The sequence below is a fragment of the Pistacia vera genome, unplaced genomic scaffold (assembly GCF_008641045.1).
Source record: "Pistacia vera cultivar Batoury unplaced genomic scaffold, PisVer_v2 Contig539, whole genome shotgun sequence".
Lineage (NCBI taxonomy): Eukaryota > Viridiplantae > Streptophyta > Magnoliopsida > Sapindales > Anacardiaceae > Pistacia > Pistacia vera.
This window is the reverse complement of record NW_022196378.1, coordinates 1,047,683-1,071,248: the sequence shown is the minus strand read 5'-3', so window position 1 is coordinate 1,071,248 and position 23,566 is coordinate 1,047,683. Positions and strand designations below refer to the sequence as shown.

Here is a 23,566-nt window from a genome sequence, read left to right as displayed (position 1 = left end):
ACAGAGCGTTCTTTTCACCTCTTCTCTTTTATTCCTTTATTATTATTTTGCTTTTAAATGATGTAATTAAGTTTTATTAATTATTATTATGAACCTCAGATGGTTAATATCACTGTTCATATTTTTGTATTTTCTGAAAACTCTGAAGATTTTTGGTATTACAAATTGTTAACAAACAGTCCATTTAATAGAGTTATTGCAATTAATAAAATGTGGATTTTAGTATGTAACTTTTGACAGCAATCAGCTTCCATTAACTAATGAGTTGGTGTCATATCATCTTCAGTTATCCACTATCTTCAACTTCAAGAAGATAGATATATTTTTGAAATACAAAAGACAAAACAAATTGCAACTATTTTTAACTTCTAAAACACTAAAGTGATCCATTAACCCTTTGACACAGAAAAGGAACAACTCACTTGATACTTTTATGCAACCAATAATTATAAATTTACGTGTACCCAATGGAAAGAATATTTTGTTTCTATCAGTTCAGTGTGTACTAGAAAAAGTTGGTGCCAATCCAATCCAATCAAAATATAAAGAAAATAATACGGTCCACTAGAGATTTTTTTTTTATGTTACTTAATATTAATGACCATTGGATTACTTTGGCCTGCATGGAAAAGGATAACAGTTATGCATGGATGAGGTGTCGTATTTTTTTATTTATCTTATGTGTGTCGATTCTTTGGCGCCGTGTGCTTCAGCCTTGGATCAGTTTGATTGTTAATTTGTTTGTTTGTGAAGAGAGAAGAGTTAAAACTTAAAAATGGAGTAGAATTATGAGACCTAGCAATTTTAGGCATTGATACCTTTCTGGCTTTCCCTCTCAAAGAAAGAGTGTTCTGCAAATGTGCATGGGGAAGGGTGTCTGCGGCAAAAGATGAACTGATGGTGACGTGATGTCGTAATAAAAACTAGAGCTTCAGCCAAACCCAACCCAACCCCGACAAACAAATAAAAATTCAAAGCCACCTTAATTAATGACCTACTTAAAATAAGGCATTGCTTCAAAGAAACCACTTGCTTCCTTAGGTACATAGACCAGAGTGTAGCAGTATCAGTACCAGTATCAGAGAAAGAAAGAAGCCAAAGCAATGCAGAGTTCATGTATTGGGCAAATCTCATTTAACCTCCCATTCTTCCATTCCACCATTTTGAATTAAATATGAAAGCTAGATACCCATTTTATCCCTGATGATAGTAGGGAAAAAGAAAGACGTGTATTGTAATGTGTAAAGGGGTATATTTATGTATGGCAGAGAGAGAAGGGTACTACTTACTAGGGTAGCGAAATATTATTATGACATGACTAATCTTATACGGCAAAGGGTGGAGAAGATGATGAGGTGGCAGGTTGTGGTTTTCTCTGGTGTTTATGTTAGATCGTTATTTTGTTTGTTTCTTCCATTTCACCTTCCTTCTCCTTCTCAGTTACACCACTTTTGTTTTCCACTCCCTGCTTCTGTTTCCTTTATCACCTACCTATCTCTCTCTCTGTTATAAATACAAATAATTAATTCTGGTTTTAAAATTATTATTAAATACTTAACCAATCGAAAGCTTTTTTTTTTTTTATGTTATACTTAAGAAATCATGAAGATTAATAATATTATAGCCACTGTTTGTACAGATAAAATAATTGATTGTCTTAGATTCAATGAAAAATTCTGCAGGCTATCAAAGTTAAAAAAGAATAATACGATGCATAATTTAGTGAGTGGTGAATGAAATAAGGGTAGTGAAAGTTATACTAATTTACTTCACTTTCACTTGTATTTCAGTGAACTTTAAGTTTATAGCATCACTTTGCAAGCAACATATAGACATGCATAAAACCATGGAAAACACAAAATCTGTCTCTAATTAAAAGCCAAGGCTCTAGAAAATCATTCATGAAGAAACTCAAACCCAGACCTCATGAAAGACAACCACTAACCTAATCATTGGCTAACCCATTGGGAATTTTTTATTATGAACTTCTGCCTCCAACATACTCTAATTCGACTAAAAGTTTCCATTTCAGATTTGGGATAATCCATAAACACTTTTCAATCCAACATAATAGACCATAGACTTGGAAACTTTTCCTACTAAATAAAATAATAACAATAATCAAACGGACATGAGCGATAATACGAGATACAATAATGAGACAGTTGGGTATTTAAACAAGTGTAATACATACAGCCCATGAGCCCAACAATAAATCCAGATCCACAATAATCAAGGGCAAAAATTTTAAACCGCTACACACCATTTACATAGGCAGTTATCCTGTGTTGTTTTGGATACGCAGCTTCAAGTAATAATACGGAAATAGGCCATAAATTGTTTCCTATAACTTTTCACTTCTATGTAAAAAAAGGGAAAACAAAAGAAAACACCCTCACAAAACAAAAAAGAACTCATACATTTGGAAATTAGATGAATAATTAAAGCACAATGGAAATTATTTTCGCAGGAAATTAGACAGAAAGTGTTTCTTGGGTATGGGCATGGCCATTGAGGTTATTGTGGGTCAATACTTCCCTGGCTCTTGCACTCCTATATTGGAGACGCTGGTGTAGTGTTTCAGACATCTGGTTAAAGAATTCAGCATCCCATCTGTGAATCAACAAGGGGTCTTCTGCGTAACATATATATATGGATGTAACTGCACTTTCAACCACAACCATTGCCAGCCCCACCTAAACCAAACCAACCCAAAAAGTTAGATTATTTAGTAAGCAATTAGTAAAACAACAACAAAATATTGTTCTACCGAGAAAACGTACTAAGACCATTCCCATCAACATTGCAGTTGACCCCACCATAATCACTCTGTCTTTCGATTTAGTATACGCCCAAACCCCTGAGCAAGTTCCAGTGATAAGTCCACCCAAAAGAGTGCACATCAGTAGTACAGCACCTGAACAATCATAGGCGATAAGTGCTTCAACTGGACAATCACAAAGCTGGTAAAAGCTATATATTCTACAAGCTCCACATACTGATGCCCACATTATTAGCATTCTCTCTTATGAGTGATCACACACTGAAAATGCTTTAAACGATCATAATTGTAGCAGTTCATTCTTTTTCATTCTTTTTGATACTACCTTTCTAAATTTCTAAATTGTTTTTGTGAATTCAAACTTGTAAACTTGCCATAGCCCAGAAAATTAGAAGTTACCAGCAAAAACCCAACAAAGTCTGAGCAACAGAAGTCCTTGATAAGCATGCAGAATTCAAACTTACAATGGTATGAACACACTATGGCAAACTTGGACATAAGATGTCAGAAAAATGTATAAATTGGAAAATCAAAAAAAAACAAAGTAAAATAGTATCATTCACCATATGAGCAAATTTAACAAGCAGAACAACATTACCTTCTTCCTCAGTCGACTCTTTTTTGCAGCTTCCCGATTCTGAGCCAACCTACGCAGCACCTGGAAATAGAAAGCATCCCCTTAGATCAACCATAAAAAATACAATGTCTTATTTTTTTATTTTTTTTACCAAACAGCTAAGAAATATAATTTTAACAACCTTTTGGTCACCAGTTTTAGCCTTGGATTGATCCATTGAATTTACGACCACAAGTGCTCCACGCTGAACTCCATGAACCTATGGCACCATCAAGACCAACATAATTCTCTAGATAACATGAAAAGTAGCTGATAGAAAAGATATTAATGTGATAGCACAGATACAAATGATGACTATATACCCTTGCCACATTCCATTTGTGCCAAGTACCCATTATTGGAGGCAATAACAACTTTCAACAGTCCTATCAACTAAAAGTTTGAATTCACCTTTAGCAAACCAAATGATGGATTTGGTGATACTATTAGCAAACGTTAGCTGCAAGTATCTAGATTGATATTCCATATCCAATATAGGCCCCATATTGATCACTGACAAGTTCCACCAGCATCACCCAACAAGAACCAGATTATTCTAAAACATCTACAAAAGGTTGAAAACAAAAATATGATGCTAATGCAACTCAAATTCACAGTAGATTCTTCATCACCAGATGACCCACCACTATGCCGAAAGATTCCAATTTAACAGTACATACATATAAAAAAACAGAAAATTTGTAGAAAACAAAACACATACAAAGAAAAAAACCGAGAAAGAGACAAGCAACCTGGTTTTTTTCATCAGTGTCAACATCTGTAAAGTGTCAGTCTTGTTGCTGTTATCAGCCTGCCTGAACCTGACTCGCCCCAATTCTCAATATGCCCGTTTCCCAACGAGGAACCAACCGTTGTCCCCTTCTGGTATATAAACTGACCTGTATCCAAACACCCTCCAGTCCCATTGAACTACTATTCTGTAGCACCCCAATGCTCTTTGCGAAAAAACACACAACAACAAAACATCATTATTAACAATCAAGCAAAAACATAATGATAAATGAATAAACATGCAGTGAAACTTAATCATATAACCAAAAGTTAGCTGGGCAAGTTGAGTACCGTGGTCAAGGTGTTGTAGTGGAAGTTATTGGAAACAACAGCAACATTGTTGGCTTTTAAACTGAACATGGAGCCTACAACGGATGTCAAACAAAAAGAAAATAGATTAGTAAAGGAAACTGAACGTTCAAGAGAGATAAATAACACATACAGTTATATATTTATATGAGCAACCCCATATTATATGTAAATATTTAAGAGAGAGGGCGAATACTTGGGCTTAAATCACAGCATCGTTCTGAAAAGGTTGTTCAAGCTCTCCAAGATCCGCAAAACGCGTCGTGTTTCGGCTGCTTTCATCTACTCCCCTGTTTTTTTTTTTTAACTCGATAAAAAAAATCAAACTCAAGAAAGAAGCTTGACTTAAACAGATCACTTATCTCTGCCTTACACCAAACCATGCAAAAGCTTGTTTCTCTCCCCCCCCCCCCCAAAAAAAAAAAAAAGAACATAGCTAACCAACAAAAACCTTAACTTAAACGAAAAAGAAAAGAATACCTGAGAAAGAGGAAGAGGCAATATATTTCAGGGTTAGTAGTAGGAGCTGTTTGAGCTTTGCATAGTTAAAAGGAAGGAAAGGTTAAGGGATTTTTTTTGTTGAATTCGCGAGAGAGTCAAAAAGAAAGAAAGAAATGATATTGGAGAAGAAGAAACCGGCCAGAAGTAGAGAAATCTTCAAGTATCTTTATGAAGAACTAACATATCAGTACGGGTCTTTTTGTTTATTTGATGATATAAAAACATCAGCCTTTTTATTATTGCCTTCTGACTTTGGTTTTGTTTCCCAATACTCCACACAGTTCTATACTATATATCCTCTTCAATCTCTTGCTACAGAGCGTTCTTTTCACCTCTTCTCTTTATTCCTTTATTATTATTTTGCTTTTAAATGATGTTTAAGTTTTTTATTATTATTATGACCTTAGATGGTTAATATCACTGTTCATATTTTTGTATTTTCTGAAGATTTTTGGTATTACAAATTGTTATAAACAGTCCTTTAATAGAGTTATTGCAATTAATAAAATGTGGATTTTAGTATGTAGCTTTTGACAGCAATCAACTTCCATTAACTAATGAGTTGGTGTCATATCATCTTCAGTTATCCACTATCTTCAACTTCAAGAAGATAGATATTTTTGAAATACAAAAGCAAAACAAATTGCAACTATTTTTAACTTCTAAAACACTAAAGTTATCCATTAACCCTTTGACACAGAAAAGGAACAACTCACTTGATACTTTTTTTTATACAACCAATAATTAAGTACAGTTTTGATATTGTTAAATTCTATCATGCATCAGCACTATCTTATAAGGTTAGACAACGGCATCATAACCTGTGATTACACCAGCAACAGGGTTCTTCTGAACAATGGCATCCTGTGAACCGTGAGGTAGTATTTTACCCCTAGGACAATTGATAAATACAGTAACAACAACAAAATTGGGGCTATCTTTGAGCAATTAACTTGAGGTATCACCAACTCATTGGTCCCAACACTTTCAATGGGTTCTAATATAAGGTGAAATAGCTTAACTACTCTGTTAAATGCTCAATAATGTCCCGAGGAAGAGTTGTGAGGACACGGATAACATCAGTCCCTAGGACGAGCTAACCATAGAGAGCTAAGAGCCCGAAGGCGTGAAGTGTAATCGTTTATAACTAGAAGGGCCCGTGCCGCTTGTCGAGTTGTCAAAATTCGATGCATTTGTTGAAGTGTTTGCTGCCTTAGAAGATCAGCCTAAAATAGAAAACCTGTTTATAATCAAAATAATAGTGATAATTACACATGAAATTTGCGATTGATTTTTACCTGGTGGAGGAAATTCTCTAGTGTGGCAAGCTTGCCCATTGCAATTGCCATTTGGCCCATGTAATCAACAACATTTCCAGTAGCAGCAGGGCCAAGAGATGCAGTGGAAAGTGTGTCTACAAGAGACTGTTGCAAAGCTTCCATTCCTTGGGATAAGGCATCTTCAGCCTGTTGGGAGGACTGCTGTAGATTGCAAATGTCCATCAACTGTTGATCTGTTAAGGGTTCTAGATGGTTGCCAAGTATCTAGCATTCCAAAAATGAAACAAGAAATGGAGTGAATCAACCAAAATATGTATATCCCTTGTGGCAAAGCCAAAATATCTAACAGCAAATCACCTTGAGAAGTTCAGATGAACGAAATCCACCCAACCACATGAAACACCTCTCAGCAGGTGTTTTCCACATGCCAGATAGAATGTGAAATACATCAGCCTTTGCACCGATGCTCTTTAGTTGGAATACTTCATCATAATGTGCCATAACACCATCGACATGGTGGCATAATTCATTATCACCCATATGAGAGTTTACAGCTGATCTTAGGTCATTGTTCAGCCTCTGATGTTCATCAAGCCAGCGTGCATAGTCCAGGTCAAATGCCAAAGCCCCTGATGAAGTATGACCAATTACATTTTCATTTAGAAAGAATATTCTCTAAAATTCTTAAATTCAATAATCTACGATATATGCTCTAGGCATCATTCTACAGCAGAGATTAGACACAAATAATAGAAGCCTTAATCCTGCTGTATAGACAAGTCAATAAGCAAAGACTATTATGATACTAGATCACATCACTGATATAGCCTAAAATTGGTATCCATTGGCATACAGCAGGATGCAAGCTATTCTTTGTGCACGGTGATCCAATAAATTGCACACTGCAAATCACAATCTACTTCACTAGCCATTCTCTTTACTCACTGTCATCTCACTTCCACCTTATGCTGTGTATTTGTATATTCTTTCATGTGTGATTTCATAGCTCAGTATAATACTTTTCAAAAATTCTGGGACCATAAGATAATAAATACAATAGTATTTTGGACTTCGATAAATCAATATTGCAATAACTAGTGTGCGCTTATATTAGATACAGCAAGACAATTAAAAAATTTTGTCCAATCACTGGTACTGCAAGTCAAAATTTTCAGGGTTAGCTACAATATTGTATGAATGAATACCCTTTCAACAATTTGACACAAGCAACTGAGCACACTACATCAAATCACCCCTTACCACTTCCAGTCCCGGAATGGCCTTGCTCTCCTGAAACTCCGGTTGCAATAAAAATACCCTGCATCAAAATATGAAATCTGTACTAAGAAGAATTTAATTGCCCATAAAGAAACGTCCCCACTTTTAAATCCACTGCATTTACTAAAAGAAAAAAGGAGGGACAAAAAGAAACTAAAAGAAGCTGTCACGCGAATCTCACCTTTCAATTGAGAATAGTTAGTATGACAACAACAGCGGAACAACGATAAGAATAAAATTCACAAACCTGCTGGCGAGCTCTTTGAAGCTCCTGCTCTAGTTGTGTAAGCCTGAGACGACTACTCTCTAGCTGCTGGACATATGCCTATTGAAAACCAAAACCTATAAATGATCCCAAGTATGCTTTCGCTCATAAAATTAAGACATCACAACCCAAACAGACGAGGTAATAATGATGTTAATTCAGATGAAAACCAATTAACCACCAGCTACAAATAAACCCAAAATTCTGACAATGATGCCGCACAAACATGTTTAGCCAGTGATCAGAGACTATTAAAGGATTGGCCAAAGGTAGGTTCAAATACATGAAAAATCCCCATAGTAAAGTGGCAAAAAGATAGTTTTTCAAGAACAAATCAATTTAATGTTTACTTCAGTAATTAAAATTTTGCTTCTGACTTGCCCAATGGCAGGATAAAAGGTCATGACAAACACAATCCATCCCAAGGACAATCACAAAGCTGGTAAAAGCATATATATTCTACAAGCTCCACATACTGATGCCACAATTATTAGCATTCTCTCTTATGAGTGATACACACACTGAAAATGCTTTAAACGATCATAATTGTAGCAGTTCATTCTTTTTCATTCTTTTTGATACTACCTTTCTAAATTTCTAAATTGTTTTTGTGAATTCAAACTTGTAAACTTGCCATAGCCCAGAAAATTAGAAGTTACCAGCAAAAACCCAAAACAAAGTCTGAGCAACAGAAGTCCTTGATAAGCATGCAGAATTCAAACTTACAATGGTATGAACACACTATGGCAAACTTGTACATAAGATGTCAGAAAAATGTATAAATTGGAAAATCAAGAAAACAAAGTAAAATAGTATCATTCATCCATATGAGCAGAGAATTTAACAAGCATAGACAACATTACCTTCTTCCTCAGTCGACTCTTTTTTGCAGCTTCCCGATTCTGAGCCAACCTACGCAGCACCTGGAAATAGAAAGCATCCCCTTAGAATCAACCATAAAAAATAACAATGTCTTATTTTTTTATTTTTTTATTTTTTTTACCAAACGAGCTAAGAAATATAATTTTAACAACCTTTTGGTCACCAGTTTTAGCCTTGGATTGATCCATTGAATTTACGACCACAAGTGCTCCACGCTGAACTCCATGAACCTATGGCACCATCAAGAGCCAACATAATTACTCTAGATAACATGAAAAGTAGCTGATAGAAAAGTGATATTAATGTGATAGCACAGATACAAATGATGACTAGTATCCCTTGCCACATTCCATTTGTGCCAAGTACCCATTATTTGGAGGCAATAACAACTTTCAACAGTCCTATCAACTAAAAGTTTGAAATTCACCTTTAGCAAACCAAATGATATGGATTATGGTGATACTATTAGCAAACGTTAGCTGCAAGTATTCTTAAGTATTGATACTCCATATCCAATATAGGCCCCATATTGATCACTGACAAAAGTTCCACCAGCATCACCCAACAAGAACCAGATTATTCTAAAACATCTACAAAAGGTTGAAAACAAAAATATGATGCTAATGCAACTCAAATTCACAGTAGATTCTTCATCACCAGGATGACCCACCACTATGCCGAAAGATTCCAATTTAACAGTACATACATATAAAAGAAACAGAAAATTTGTAGAAAACAAAACACATACAAAGAAAAAAACCGAGAAAGAGACAAGCAACCTGGTTTTTTTCATCAGTGTCAACATCTGTAGAAGTGTCAGTCTGTTGGCTGTTATCAGCCATGCCTGAACCTGACTCGCCCCAATTCTCAATATGCCCGTTTCCCAACGAGGAACCAACCGTTGTCCCCTTCTGGTATATAAACTGACCTGTATCCAAACACCCTCCAGTCCCAGTTGAAGCTACTATATCTGTAGCAAACCCAATGCTCTTTGCGAAAAAACACACAACACAAAAACATCATTATTAATCAATCAAGCAAAACATAAATGATAAATGAATAAACATGGCAGTGAAACTTAATCATATAACCAAAAGTTAGCTGGGCAAAGTTGAGTACCGTGGTCAAGGTGTTGTAGTGGAAGTTATTGGAAACAACAGCAACATTGTTGGCTTTTAAACTGAACATGGAGCCTACAAGGGATGTCAAAGCCAAAAAAGAAAATAGATTAGTAAAGGAAACTGAACGTTCAAGAGAGATAAATAACACAATACAGTTATATATATTATATGAGCAACCCTCATATTATATGTAAATATTTAAAGAGAGAGGGCGAATACTTGGGCTTAAATCAACAGCATCGTTCTGAAAAGGTTGTTCAAGCTCTCCAAGATCCGCAAAACGCGTCTGGTTTCGGCTGCTTTCATCTACTCCCCTGTTTTTTTTTTTTAACTCGATAAAAAAAATCAAACTCAAGAAAGAAGCTTGACTTAAACAGATCAACTTATCTCTGCCTTACACTCAAAGCCATGCAAAAGCTTGTTTCTCTCCCCCCCCCCCCCAAAAAAAAAAAAAAAAAAGAACATAGCTAAACCAAACAAAACCTTAACTTAAACGAAAAAGAAAAGAAATACCTGAGAAAGAAGGAAGAGTGGCAATATATTTCAGGGTTAGTAGTAGGAGCTGGTTTGAAGCTTTGCATAGTTAAAAAGGAAGGAAAAGGTTAAGGGATTGTTTTGTTGAATTCGCGAGAGAGTCAAAAAGAAAGAAAGAAAATGATATTGGAGAAGAAGGAAACCGGCCAGAAGTAGAGAAAATCTTCAAGTATCTTTCTTGAAGAACATAGCATATCAGTACGGGTCTTTTTGTTTATTTGATGATATAAAAACATCAGCCTTTTTTATTATTGCCTTCTGACTTTGGATTTTAGTTTCCCAATACTCCCACACATTTCTATATCCTCTTTCAATCTCTTGCTACAGAGCGTTCTTTTCACCTCTTCTCTTTTATTCCTTTATTATTATTTTGCTTTTAAATGATGTAATTAAGTTTTATTAATTATTATTATGAACCTTAGATGGTTAATATCACTGTTCATATTTTTGTATTTTCTGAAGATTTTTGGTATTACAAATTGTTAATAAACAGTCCATTTAATAGAGTTATTGCAATTAATAAAATGTGGATTTTAGTATGTAGCTTTTGACAGCAATCAACTTCCATTAACTAATGAGTTGGTGTCATATCATCTTCAGTTATCCACTATCTTCAACTTCAAGAAGATAGATATATTTTTGAAATACAAAAGACAAAACAAATTGCAACTATTTTTAACTTCTAAAACACTAAAGTTATCCATTAACCCTTTGACACAGAAAAGGAACAACTCACTTGATACTTTTATTTTATACAACCAATAATTATAAATTTACGTGTACCCAATGGAAAGAATATTTTGTTTCTATCAGTTCAGTGTGTACTAGAAAAAGTTGGTGCCAATCCAATCCAATCAAAATATAAAGAAAATAATACGGTCCACTAGAGATTTTTTTTTTATGTTACTTAATATTAATGACCATTGGATTACTTTGGCCTGCATGGAAAAGGATAACAGTTATGCATGGATGAGGTGTCGTATTTTTTTATTTATCTTATGTGTGTCGATTCTTTGGCGCCGTGTGCTTCAGCCTTGGATCAGTTTGATTGTTAATTTGTTTGTTTGTGAAGAGAGAAGAGTTAAAACTTAAAAATGGAGTAGAATTATGAGACCTAGCAATTTTAGGCATTGATACCTTTCTGGCTTTCCCTCTCAAAGAAAGAGTGTTCTGCAAATGTGCATGGGGAAGGGTGTCTGCGGCAAAAGATGAACTGATGGTGACGTGATGTCGTAATAAAAACTAGAGCTTCAGCCAAACCCAACCCAACCCCGACAAACAAATAAAAATTCAAAGCCACCTTAATTAATGACCTACTTAAAATAAGGCATTGCTTCAAAGAAACCACTTGCTTCCTTAGGTACATAGACCAGAGTGTAGCAGTATCAGTACCAGTATCAGAGAAAGAAAGAAGCCAAAGCAATGCAGAGTTCATGTATTGGGCAAATCTCATTTAACCTCCCATTCTTCCATTCCACCATTTTGAATTAAATATGAAAGCTAGATACCCATTTTATCCCTGATGATAGTAGGGAAAAAGAAAGACGTGTATTGTAATGTGTAAAGGGGTATATTTATGTATGGCAGAGAGAGAAGGGTACTACTTACTAGGGTAGCGAAATATTATTATGACATGACTAATCTTATACGGCAAAGGGTGGAGAAGATGATGAGGTGGCAGGTTGTGGTTTTCTCTGGTGTTTATGTTAGATCGTTATTTTGTTTGTTTCTTCCATTTCACCTTCCTTCTCCTTCTCAGTTACACCACTTTTGTTTTCCACTCCCTGCTTCTGTTTCCTTTATCACCTACCTATCTCTCTCTCTGTTATAAATACAAATAATTAATTCTGGTTTTAAAATTATTATTAAATACTTAACCAATCGAAAGCTTTTTTTTTTTTTATGTTATACTTAAGAAATCATGAAGATTAATAATATTATAGCCACTGTTTGTACAGATAAAATAATTGATTGTCTTAGATTCAATGAAAAATTCTGCAGGCTATCAAAGTTAAAAAAGAATAATACGATGCATAATTTAGTGAGTGGTGAATGAAATAAGGGTAGTGAAAGTTATACTAATTTACTTCACTTTCACTTGTATTTCAGTGAACTTTAAGTTTATAGCATCACTTTGCAAGCAACATATAGACATGCATAAAACCATGGAAAACACAAAATCTGTCTCTAATTAAAAGCCAAGGCTCTAGAAAATCATTCATGAAGAAACTCAAACCCAGACCTCATGAAAGACAACCACTAACCTAATCATTGGCTAACCCATTGGGAATTTTTTATTATGAACTTCTGCCTCCAACATACTCTAATTCGACTAAAAGTTTCCATTTCAGATTTGGGATAATCCATAAACACTTTTCAATCCAACATAATAGACCATAGACTTGGAAACTTTTCCTACTAAATAAAATAATAACAATAATCAAACGGACATGAGCGATAATACGAGATACAATAATGAGACAGTTGGGTATTTAAACAAGTGTAATACATACAGCCCATGAGCCCAACAATAAATCCAGATCCACAATAATCAAGGGCAAAAATTTTAAACCGCTACACACCATTTACATAGGCAGTTATCCTGTGTTGTTTTGGATACGCAGCTTCAAGTAATAATACGGAAATAGGCCATAAATTGTTTCCTATAACTTTTCACTTCTATGTAAAAAAAGGGAAAACAAAAGAAAACACCCTCACAAAACAAAAAAGAACTCATACATTTGGAAATTAGATGAATAATTAAAGCACAATGGAAATTATTTTCGCAGGAAATTAGACAGAAAGTGTTTCTTGGGTATGGGCATGGCCATTGAGGTTATTGTGGGTCAATACTTCCCTGGCTCTTGCACTCCTATATTGGAGACGCTGGTGTAGTGTTTCAGACATCTGGTTAAAGAATTCAGCATCCCATCTGTGAATCAACAAGGGGTCTTCTGCGTAACATATATATATGGATGTAACTGCACTTTCAACCACAACCATTGCCAGCCCCACCTAAACCAAACCAACCCAAAAAGTTAGATTATTTAGTAAGCAATTAGTAAAACAACAACAAAATATTGTTCTACCGAGAAAACGTACTAAGACCATTCCCATCAACATTGCAGTTGACCCCACCATAATCACTCTGTCTTTCGATTTAGTATACGCCCAAACCCCTGAGCAAGTTCCAGTGATAAGTCCACCCAAAAGAGTGCACATCAGTAGTACAGCACCAGAACAATCATAGGCGATAAGTGCTTCAACTCCAGTTGATTGGAATAACTCCCAGGCATCCCTTGCTGACCGATTAAAACCTTTACCATAAACAGCAATCTGAAAGGGATAGAGGTTAGTATTTGCAAACTAATAATTTAGTTCCAAAATCAGCCAGATAATTTACAACAGCAGTTGCTAAATAAACTACTCTCAACAAACTTAAGAAGCATGAAATAAACAATCATAAACTTCAAAAAGCATTTTCTTCTTTGTTGAAAGATGTATGGTCTTCCATCCTAGCAGAATAGCTGGAGAATGTCTTTCATAAAACACCGGGATAAAAAGGAAACATCTGACAAAACACATGTTCTAAAAAAAGAAATATTAAAAGTGATGAACTCAAGTTGAGATGAAAGTGTCAAACAAAGATATACTAGAGCATAAGAGAAGAACGAATACAATTAATAAAAATTTGATGCAGCAACACTCAAGGAGACAGGATTTATATCAATTCACTGCCGCCTACCAGTTATATTGGACAAGAAGAAAATGCCGATCTCACAATTTCAGTGACAAAGATATCCAAAGAGAAACCAAAACTTGATTACATCCCAAAAAAACAAATGAATATATTAATATTTTATTTCTGTCTAATCCCAATTAAATCATATTCTAGGCTGCATATGATGTAATTGCCAGAAAACCCTCAAAAAAAATTCTTTTCGAAAAGCTCACCCCATCTAACTATGACAGATATTAGTCTAAATCTAAAAGTCTGTGGACTGAATTACCGCTGCAGAAAAGAGCACATAAGCTTGAGCTAGCTTAACCTAACAACTGATTGTTTCTCCTTTCCCTAAAGCTAAAAGAATCTAACCTTAGATCAGGATACAGTTGTTTTCATGTCTGCCAAATACATCAAATTTTGCCCACTGTTCATGAGCTGATAAGATTTTGATCTAAAGTGATGCTTTGCAATTAACATGACTTTTTGTTTTGTCGTACAATGAATGTTCTAATACATATACAAAAGTAACATGCTATACTTGTGGTACTATAATTAAATATTAGACAGATTACTGACAGACAGAGAATTAAAATATAATAAATTTTTTATAAAAAAATAAAAGGAAAAGTACCTGGACATAAGCATACTTGTTGAAGAATCGGACAAGAGTCTCCACTAAATGGAACAGAAAGTCAACACAGCAAAGCAAACACTCATTGTTTCCAATCTTGGAGCGAACTCCTCTGATCTAAGATGTACATTCGANTGTTTTGTCGTACAATGAATGTTCTAATACATATACAAAAGTAACATGCTATACTTGTGGTACTATAATTAAATATTAGACAGATTACTGACAGACAGAGAATTAAAATATAATAAATTTTTTATAAAAAAATAAAAGGAAAAGTACCTGGACATAAGCATACTTGTTGAAGAATCGGACAAGAGTCTCCACTAAATGGAACAGAAAGTCAACACAGCAAAGCAAACACTCATTGTTTCCAATCTTGGAGCGAACTCCTCTGATCTAAGATGTACATTCGAAATTAAAATTATACAATGAAAAATATTGAAGAAAACAATCAATAAGAAATTAAGATATGAGCCATTCAGAGAAAAGCATAGGTTGGAGCTCATACCTCCCACCTTAATGTCCGAATTGCAGCCGTGAAGAGTGAACCATAGCAAATGCTGCCCAAAGATGTCGTCACAGCATATCGTAGAGATTTCATCAACGGGTTGTGAGGCATTGATCCTGATTCTCGACCATCATGAATAAGAACAAGAAAAACCATCCCAGACACTATCACATGCACTGTATTACAGAGGACTGCACCTGTCCAAAATAAGCTTACAGAGAGAACCTGCAATATAAGTGACAGCATGATAAGTACTCAGTATAAGCTATGTTCTAACACAACTTTACTGCAGTTGTCATTGCAGTAACAACAGATAAAATAAATAGCAAAACTTGCCAGCTCACCACAAGAAGCCACCAGCGTCCACTGTCACCCATGCTTGAAGCCACAACGCCAGCTGCCCCAAACGACCATATTGCCATCCATAAAAGCATCACTCCCATGAATGCATATGCTACTCTCATAACTTCAGGAAGACCCCACACCATCTTCACTGCTTTTTGCAGCACCAACATGGTAAATGGAAGTCTATGGAAGAATAATAGTAATCAGAGAAGACTTCAAAGGATCTGGTAATTCCAATTCTGATATACCCACTTCTAACTGTATTAAGAATGTATATTAGACCGTGTGCATCACTGTACCGATTATGCATGCACACTAATTTTACCAGCATAACAACTCTAGAATGGAACATGTCTTCATAGCAAGTTTTCATCGCAATTGGAGATAACTCAAAATAATTTTACTAATAGGTAATAAAATATCTATTATTAATGTAGACAAAATAGATTCGTTATGCTTCACTTTATTAAATAATGAATTGCTAGAGTTTTCAGTCATCTTCTCAATTTCTTAAAATATTGCAATGATTCAAAGATCAGGATTTGGATGATAAATTTACTGCACTGCCATACTCTCCAAAAATTCCTATAATATATGAATCATGGAATCATAAACTGACAAACAAATTTAATATGTAACAAATGAAACTGTAATGCCTAAGATAAGACATATCCCATGACAATACATCCCACCAAAAAAAAAAAAAAAAAAAAAATTTCTTTTACGAAAGCCCAACCATAAGATGAATTGAAACTGAAAAATATGAAATTTCTCAAACACATACCTGTCTATAACCGATATAACATACAAGAACTGTATTGCAGCAGCAATTGCAAATGCAACGCCCCAGAAAACCTGATCGCACCAAAAACATAGGACACTGATGACAGCAAGATAAGTAGTCAAAATATGCACCGAAACCTTCATCATTTGGTTTGCATGAGAACCAAGCAACAACAACCAAGTCCATCCAAGGACAGTCCCAACACCACCAGCAACCGCATACATCGGCCAATAAGTTTCTGTCAATCCTGGTTTATTCTCCCACAACCGTTCGGTGTATCTATCAATATTAAGCCTATCTGATTTCTTAAATCTATTGATCCCAAGAACTGCAAGAACAAACCCTAGACCAACCAAATGAATAATAAATATTCCTAACCAAAAAACATCCCGCCAATGCCGTGATTCAATTGCAATCGTTTGACTACCATCAGTACTTCTTCGACTCCTCCCAACAGTCTAAAATTAAAATAAACAAATCAAAAAAGAAAATAATCAATTTCAAATTCAAAGGTTTTTCATAACTTGACTGAATAACATCTAACTAAAACACGAATTCATCAAAACAGTCTCTGACAGATAAATTAAATCTAAATGGTTAAAGTTATCTGAAAAATATTGTTGCAACCTCTAAGGTTTGGTATAATTATTCAATCCATTTGGTTTAAAAAATAAACAGAATCCTCAATGAAGTTTCGAAAATTGTCATAAGGCAATGAAGCTTCGAAAATTGTCATAGGCATCCCTTGAAAGTCCTCAAAAACATTAAATTTTCATAGGTGAAGCTACATGCATCAACAAAGGATAATATCTATAGCTTTTCTTTTCTAAGTACAAGTATTATTAAAATTTTGAAATTAAACTATTCTCACCAAACTTAGAACAATTTTTCCTAGTTAAATAAGCATTAATCTTAAATTTGTTTTGGAATTACGAGATTATGTGAAAAAAATTCTGATTTTTAAAATTAACAGAGGGTATACTTAAAAAATGGATGTGGAATGCATCTTACTAGATGACATAACATAACCCCTGTAAGGAGTACAGTGATTAGATCAAAAAAATTTACCCAAAATTATGAAACCTACAATAAGAGCTTTGGCCTTTCCACAGTTAATTGAAGTAAACACAGTATCATTAACAGCTAAAAAAATAATATTACGTCAATAAGTTGAAGTATATCAAAAAAAAAAAAAAAAAAAAAAACAACTATTAACAGTAAAATGAAGTCATTGCTCTGGCAATCATAACAAGTGGTTCCGTCTTCAGGTTATGAATAAAGAAGAGTGAGAGTGAACTGATTACCTGATCGACGGTGGCTATTGAAGCGGAATCAGAAGTGGAGGAGAAGGACTGAGAATCGTTCATTGTAAAGACGAAAATGATCAGAGCATTGTTTCGGAGAGGATCGAAGTGTGTATAAATTGAAAATTTTCGTCAACGGTGAACAGAGAAACATAAGAACGAAGAAAGAAAACGTGAAGAATAAGGTTGGGTAAATAGAGGAGAGAGAGAGAGAGAGAGAGAGAGAAAGGTCAATGAAATGAAGCTGTAAGTTAAATATTTTTTATTATAAAAATGACATTTGGAGGGGGGAAAGAACTGAAACTCAACGGCTAAAAGAGAGAAAGGGTAAGAGCTGTGTTTCGGTGGGTACTGTTTTAAAGGGAAAGTTTTTAGAGTGGTGCTGCCACTCGCTCCTTTTAACAGTCTTTGATGTCTAAATTTCGTAACTTTATTTTATGGTCTGATTTATTATTATTATTATTTTTTTTTTTTTGGTTATCTTTAGTATTTAAGAAATTCGAATTCAGTAATTCATAAACCTCTTTTTTTGTTTTTTTTACCATAAGCCACCCCGAGATGGTTAAGTACTCTGAAATTATCACTGGCTTTCTACGGTCTTATCTGTTAACTACACTTATCTACTAAACTAATTTTTATGTTTTCTAGAATTAATGTTAACCACTATTTCTTCAGCTAATGAAAAGTTTGAAGAAGCAATCTGCTTTACGTCTATTAAGCATAGTGAATGGCGCTTTCTAATTAAATATTGATGGAACTTTTAAAAAAATTTAAACCATAAATTTCATGAAAAAAAGAAGAAGAAGAAATATTATATAGCTACCACTTGTACTAGAGTTGTTGGCCTACAATACAATCAAGATAAATAGTAAGAGAAATAATATTCTTTAATATAAAATAAAGGAGTAAATTATATTAATTATATAGCAAAAGCCTTTAGTTTATCTTTTATGTTAAAATATTAATCTCCATGTTATACACAAAATAAACAACAACTGTAATGTTCACCTGGTGCACAATCATAATCCTCATTTGTTCTTGTTCACCATCATTATATATGTTTTGCCATCATCTCAATTAAAGTAGTTGTGTCTTTACACTCTGTGTTTTGATGCTTGGCGCGTGTGTAAAACTCAGAAAGAGTGAGAGTAATTTGATAATTGGACTAGTGATGGGGATTAGGCATTTAATTAAATGATTCTGCATCCAATTTGATTAAGTGAGTGAGTTTATTTTATCCAATCCAGATATGACTGGGAGATATTCGGTTTCTTGTTATTTTTATTACAGGATAGGGACAGTTAGTATAAAGTTATAACTTTACAAACTTGGGTTACATTTCACGCATGACGCAACCGACATTAACAACATTAAATGTTTTCTTGATTGCTGTCAGAATTTTGATTAGTTTGCTATGCGACGGAGCCTTTTGCTTTTCCCTGCCGACTATTTTTAGTGTCGTTGGCCCCATTAATGCTTACCAAAATCATTAAAATCTAGTCCGATGTTAACATTTTCTAATTCCCTATCACTATTACTGCATACGAGGTATCACTTATCCACAAATGTAACATTACATTAATACATAATTTTGAACCGTAGATTTATATGCTATGTGGTAAGTTACACGTGAATATATTATTTATTTATAAATACTACAATCTGACTTTTACCTTATTACAATTGTTTTATTACCTAATTTCCTTTGACTATAACAAATGAAGTTTTTAAAAAATAAAATAAAGAGATATGTGATATTTTTATGTTTGGTGGAACCACTCAACATTCACAAGGACTAAGCTTGTGGTGGGTCCAGTTTTGTTTTAATAATCGGATATTTTTAGGATCCTCAACTTTTATTTAAATAAATGTGATGTAATTATAAATATAAAAAAGATATGGGTTCCCCATACATTTCACGAACTAATTAAGCCCTATTGGTTCTGAAAATTCACCTTACCCCCCGCTGCAATAAATCCGTTATCTTTTTGGTGAAGTTAATGATGTTAAGATATTAATTGATATCTCCGTTTCCTTAACACGGACGTCTTCAACTTTTTCGTTTTTATGTAAACTGTAAAAACAATTTTTTTTCATTTTCCCTGTTTTCTCTTCTTTCATCGTTTCTCTACCAGGCCACCGACCAATGCAGTGATACAAGGCTTTGAATGCCTTAAATTAACAAAAATTGTTTAATATAACTGTTAATGGGTAAAATAGTCATTTTACTATACAAAATGAAATGTTCCAAATAAATTATGTTTCCACCCCGGTTTTTGGCCGAATTCATCACCTTCCACAACTCACCTCCACCTTCACAATCGCCAGTTTGACTTGATTCTGTTGCCGTTCATCACCACACTCCACTTCCAGCTTCCCACCTTTCCTCACAAAACCCCTCTCATCCTCACCCTCACCACCCCCTCTCTTTCACCGATCGCGCCACGAGAGCCACGTCGTGCAACCATTTTTGCGGTTCCGACCATTTTGAGCAGCGAAAACCCCAACCACGACCACGGTTTCACTCCCCCCGACCACGACCGCACTGTTTGCCATCCACCACTTCGCCTAGGGTTTGTGTGGTGTTGTCGGAATTGGATGTTGACTGAACAGTTTTTGATGCTTGAAGTTTTGGTTGTTGTTTGGTTGTCTATTGGAGTCTTTGGTGCTTGTTTTTTGTCGGAAATCCACCTATCACCACCATTCACTCATCTTCGTTGGTGCACACCAGGTGCTCGACGAATTGCCCAGCCAACCTCCATCTCCTTTTGATTGTTGTAGACTTTTAGCGGTGATTTTCAACTTCGCAAACCTCCATTTTTGCAGCCATTTTCCGATCGCCTCACTCATTGGAAATTCATCCAAACACCTCCATTCGACCCCCCTTCTCTCCTCTTCAAAACCCACCCCCACATCAGCTTCGCTCACTCACCATTTGCCTACCACCGGCCTTTCTTTGCACCCAATAGGGCGGTGGGGGCCAAAATCTAGAAAGAGTTTCGGATGGCCAAAATCTAGGGGTTAAAATTATTTTGTAATTTATTTTTAAGGGCAATTTGATATCACTATCTATACTGTCAGAACCCAAAAAATCGCAATCGTGATAATTTAAGGTAGGAATCTATAATTTTGAAACCAGGGTAAAACCTTGAATTTCGCTTAAACTGGGGTGTGAACATGTAGTTTGCTCTTTTCTTATTTAATGTCAGGTTGTATTTTATAAGCAGCAGAGGCTTCTTCCCACTCCACGAAATGCGCGGGGTTTTAAAATTAACCACAAATATTAAGATAATCCTAATATATATTAAACTTTCACAAATTTATATTATAACTCTATCACTATAAAATTAATTACATTCTAATTAAAAATTATTTATGCAAAGTCTATCTAAACTAAATTAAATATACTATTGAAAACATAACAGCCCCAAACACTTTGTAGAATTAAAGAACATACTTTAGATATAAATAAATTTAGGCATGACGAATAGTTATTAAGAAATTTTAATTAAATATAACTTGTTTAAGATTATGTGAGTGCTTTTGTTTAGTTATTTTAAGTAATGTTTTTAAATATTATTGTAAAATTGAGTTATTATTTGAGAATAGGATTTAAAAAAAAATGTGTTTGGTAGAGTATTTAGTTTGTTATTATTACGGCTGCGTTGGTAAACTTTTGGGAATACTACTTTTAGTATTCCCAAAAAAGTTAAACAGTAAATTACCCAAAATTTCAGATTTTTGAGAATATTCCTCCCAAAATTATTCAACTTTTTTTAAACCCTTTAAATTTGATAATTTAATTAAATACCCCTAAATATTTTTTTAAAATTACAAAAACACCCCAATAATCCAAATTACCAGATTCTGGCCACTACCACCGGAAAATGGCCGAATTGTGGTGAATGGCGCACTACCGGCTGATCTGGCCGGCGATGCGCCGATCTAGCCTTTTCCGGCCAATCCACGTGGATCTGGCCGGAAAAGCCAGATCTAAGGCCAAAATCTGGCCGTTGACGGCCCAGATCTTGGCCGTAACACTCGGTCACGACGGCCACACAACGGTCGTCGTTGACCATCAACGCGACCGTTTGTTGGCCGTCGTTGAGAGTAAATACGCCAGATCTGGCCGTTGACGGCCAATCTGGCCGTTGACGGCCAGATCTGACCGTAGATTGGCCTTTTCCGGCCAGATCCACCGTGGATCTGGCCGGAAAAGGCCATAGCGACGCATGACCGCAAGATCCAACCGGTCATGCGCCATACGGCGACTCCGGCCACCTCCGGTGGTGGTCGCCGGCTGGGGGTGTTTGAGGGTGGGTTAGGGGTATTTTGTTAACTTTTAATGTTTTATTATAGGGGGTATTTGTAAAAACAAACATAAAGGAGATTATTAATTTATAAATTTTCCTCGTAATACCCGCCCAAATTCACTTTTTTTAACTTTTTTCAAAAAACTTTTCCCAAAACCCCCAAATTTCAACCAAACGCAGCCTACGATAATATGTTTGATGTTTGATAAGTATTTAAGTATTATATAGAGTTGAATAAATTGTAGTGGCCGACGATGGTGGTGGCTGTTCAAGATCGTGCGATGGTGGACCTAAAGCCCGAAACGTCTGGGCAATGGCAGATCTTGAACGGTGGTGTGTTTAGAAGATAGCATGACAGTGATGAGTGGTGGTGGAAGCCGATGGTCTGGGGTTGGAGGAGGATGGCCACGATGGTGGTGGATCTTGAAGATTGTGCGATGGTGGTGGTTCAACGCCGAAGTGTGTGGGCGTTGCAAGAGGTTCAACAGTCATGGAGGAGGAAGAGAGATTCCTGATGATGGTGGTGGAATACAGACAATGTGCATGGATGAAACATATTTAATTTATATGGCGCTTTTGGAGAGAGATCTTGGGAAGGAGAGCTACAAGATCTTGGGTTTGTTTTCTAATTCAGGTGAGATTGTTTGGAAATAGATTTTGGAATTGAGAGGAAGATCCTTTGTGACCGTGGTGAAGAGTGAAGACAGAATAAGAAGAAAGACAAAAAAGTGAAGAAAGAAAAAGAGAAAGCATTACAAAATGTTAGCATATTAAGACAAATAATTGTCATGATTAAGAATCAAATTTTGAAGATTGTGTTTTGTGAATAATAAAACAAACATTTACTATGAAAATATGGTAGAAAATAGTAAACAAGCACCCAATAGTTATTCAAGTGACACCCATTTGAACTTTTCAAAATCCCACTTAAAACCACCAATTCATGGATAGTTTTACGTGTACATTTATTTGTACATTAATCAATTAATTGATGTTTAAGTATTTCCCACTTTTCTATTATCATAGTACCGATTGGGAATGGTGTTGTAACTTGTAAGATGCGTCTGGTGAGGTTTATTTCAATCCCAAATCTTCTCTTTGTTGATTCAAACTTATCTCACATTCTCTACCAGTAGACATTCTCCGTCCCAAAAACTTTTATCAAATTAATCTCAAGTTTAAAGAAATCCCCCTGATAGAATTGGCGAGGCAGCCATAGCTAAAGTTAGAACTTAGAAGTGTTTGGAAATGCAATGAAGTTGGGGAGGGGAGGTCATCAACAATCAATAACGGAAAGCATGGTTTTGAACTTGAAAGGAAGTAAATAAATGGGATGGGTTTTGCAGTCAAAAGCCCAGTCTTCACTTTCAGCTGCAACAATGGGAGCCCAAATGATATTAAACAAAGACAATATTATATTACTGGGAAAGAAAAAAGAAATGTCCGTCCAACGCAAAGGAAGCCAATCTTTGGATAAAAAGTATAGACATCATATAGCTTTATTTGTAATCTTTTGTTTATTTAATGGTGGCAATGTCTCCATTAAAGACATCTTTTGGGTTGATAAAGAATCAAAGCCTCACTTTTAATC

At 35.1% G+C, this 23,566-nt stretch overlaps 3 protein-coding genes and 1 long non-coding RNA gene across 6 annotated transcripts; all 4 read right to left on the bottom strand.

Annotated features, from left to right (window-relative positions):
- Window positions 1-2,149: 2,149 nt before the first annotated feature.
- Window positions 2,150-13,681, bottom strand: LOC116107505. Its single transcript, XM_031393777.1, has 3 exons — window positions 13,597-13,681; window positions 2,784-2,917; window positions 2,150-2,696 (listed from the first exon to the last, which is right to left on the bottom strand). The coding sequence occupies exons 2-3, from the start codon at window positions 2,901-2,903 to the stop codon at window positions 2,475-2,477; spliced, it is 342 nt and encodes a 113-aa protein (XP_031249637.1). The 5' UTR covers window positions 2,904-2,917; window positions 13,597-13,681; the 3' UTR covers window positions 2,150-2,474.
- On the bottom strand, window positions 3,374-4,180 carry LOC116107507. Its single transcript, XR_004124471.1, has 3 exons — window positions 4,151-4,180; window positions 3,541-3,618; window positions 3,374-3,440 (listed from the first exon to the last, which is right to left on the bottom strand). It is a non-coding gene; the product is annotated as an uncharacterized LOC116107507 (long non-coding RNA).
- On the bottom strand, window positions 5,762-10,631 carry LOC116107503 (transcription factor PERIANTHIA-like). Of its 3 annotated transcripts, none has more exons than XM_031393770.1 (11): window positions 10,340-10,631; window positions 10,046-10,140; window positions 9,825-9,898; window positions 9,485-9,694; window positions 8,858-8,935; window positions 8,687-8,746; window positions 7,806-7,883; window positions 7,541-7,598; window positions 6,638-6,909; window positions 6,299-6,544; window positions 5,762-6,226 (listed from the first exon to the last, which is right to left on the bottom strand). In XM_031393770.1, exons 1-11 carry the CDS (start codon window positions 10,405-10,407, stop codon window positions 6,080-6,082), a joined length of 1,386 nt encoding a protein of 461 aa, XP_031249630.1. In that variant the 5' UTR covers window positions 10,408-10,631; the 3' UTR covers window positions 5,762-6,079. The 3 variants fall into 3 exon arrangements, with proteins under 3 accessions (XP_031249630.1, XP_031249631.1, XP_031249632.1); XM_031393771.1 differs by having other exon boundaries at window positions 10,046-10,157; window positions 10,340-10,629; XM_031393772.1 differs by lacking the exons at window positions 10,046-10,140; window positions 10,340-10,631 and having other exon boundaries at window positions 9,485-9,692; window positions 9,825-9,888.
- LOC116107506 (CTL-like protein DDB_G0274487) lies at window positions 12,829-17,865 on the bottom strand. The gene is made up of 7 exons (XM_031393778.1): window positions 17,663-17,865; window positions 16,359-16,816; window positions 15,574-15,757; window positions 15,230-15,454; window positions 15,001-15,117; window positions 13,463-13,696; window positions 12,829-13,375 (listed from the first exon to the last, which is right to left on the bottom strand). The coding sequence occupies exons 1-7, from the start codon at window positions 17,723-17,725 to the stop codon at window positions 13,154-13,156; spliced, it is 1,503 nt and encodes a 500-aa protein (XP_031249638.1). The 5' UTR covers window positions 17,726-17,865; the 3' UTR covers window positions 12,829-13,153.
- Between the last annotated feature and the right edge of the window lie 5,701 nt (window positions 17,866-23,566).

Coding starts and splice junctions, on each gene's coding strand:
- LOC116107505 (XM_031393777.1), bottom strand. CDS start 2,903: ATGTGCACTCTTTTGGGTGGACTTATCACTGGAACTTGCTCAGGGGTT. Junction 2,697..2,783: donor TGTTGATGGGAATGGTCTTA/GTACGTTTTCTC, acceptor GGTTTGGTTTAG/GTGGGGCTGGCAATGGTTGT.
- LOC116107503 (XM_031393770.1), bottom strand. CDS start 10,407: ATGCAAAGCTTCAAACCAGCTCCTACTACTAACCCTGAAATATATTGC. Junction 8,936..9,484: donor ACACTGATGAAAAAAACCAG/GTTGCTTGTCTC, acceptor ATGGTGCCATAG/GTTCATGGAGTTCAGCGTGG. Junction 6,227..6,298: donor TAGAGAATTTCCTCCACCAG/GTAAAAATCAAT, acceptor TTTCTATTTTAG/GCTGATCTTCTAAGGCAGCA.
- LOC116107506 (XM_031393778.1), bottom strand. CDS start 17,725: ATGAACGATTCTCAGTCCTTCTCCTCCACTTCTGATTCCGCTTCAATA. Junction 16,817..17,662: donor CAATAGCCACCGTCGATCAG/GTAATCAGTTCA, acceptor TTTTAATTTTAG/ACTGTTGGGAGGAGTCGAAG. Junction 15,455..15,573: donor GACGCTGGTGGCTTCTTGTG/GTGAGCTGGCAA, acceptor CTTATATTGCAG/GTTCTCTCTGTAAGCTTATT.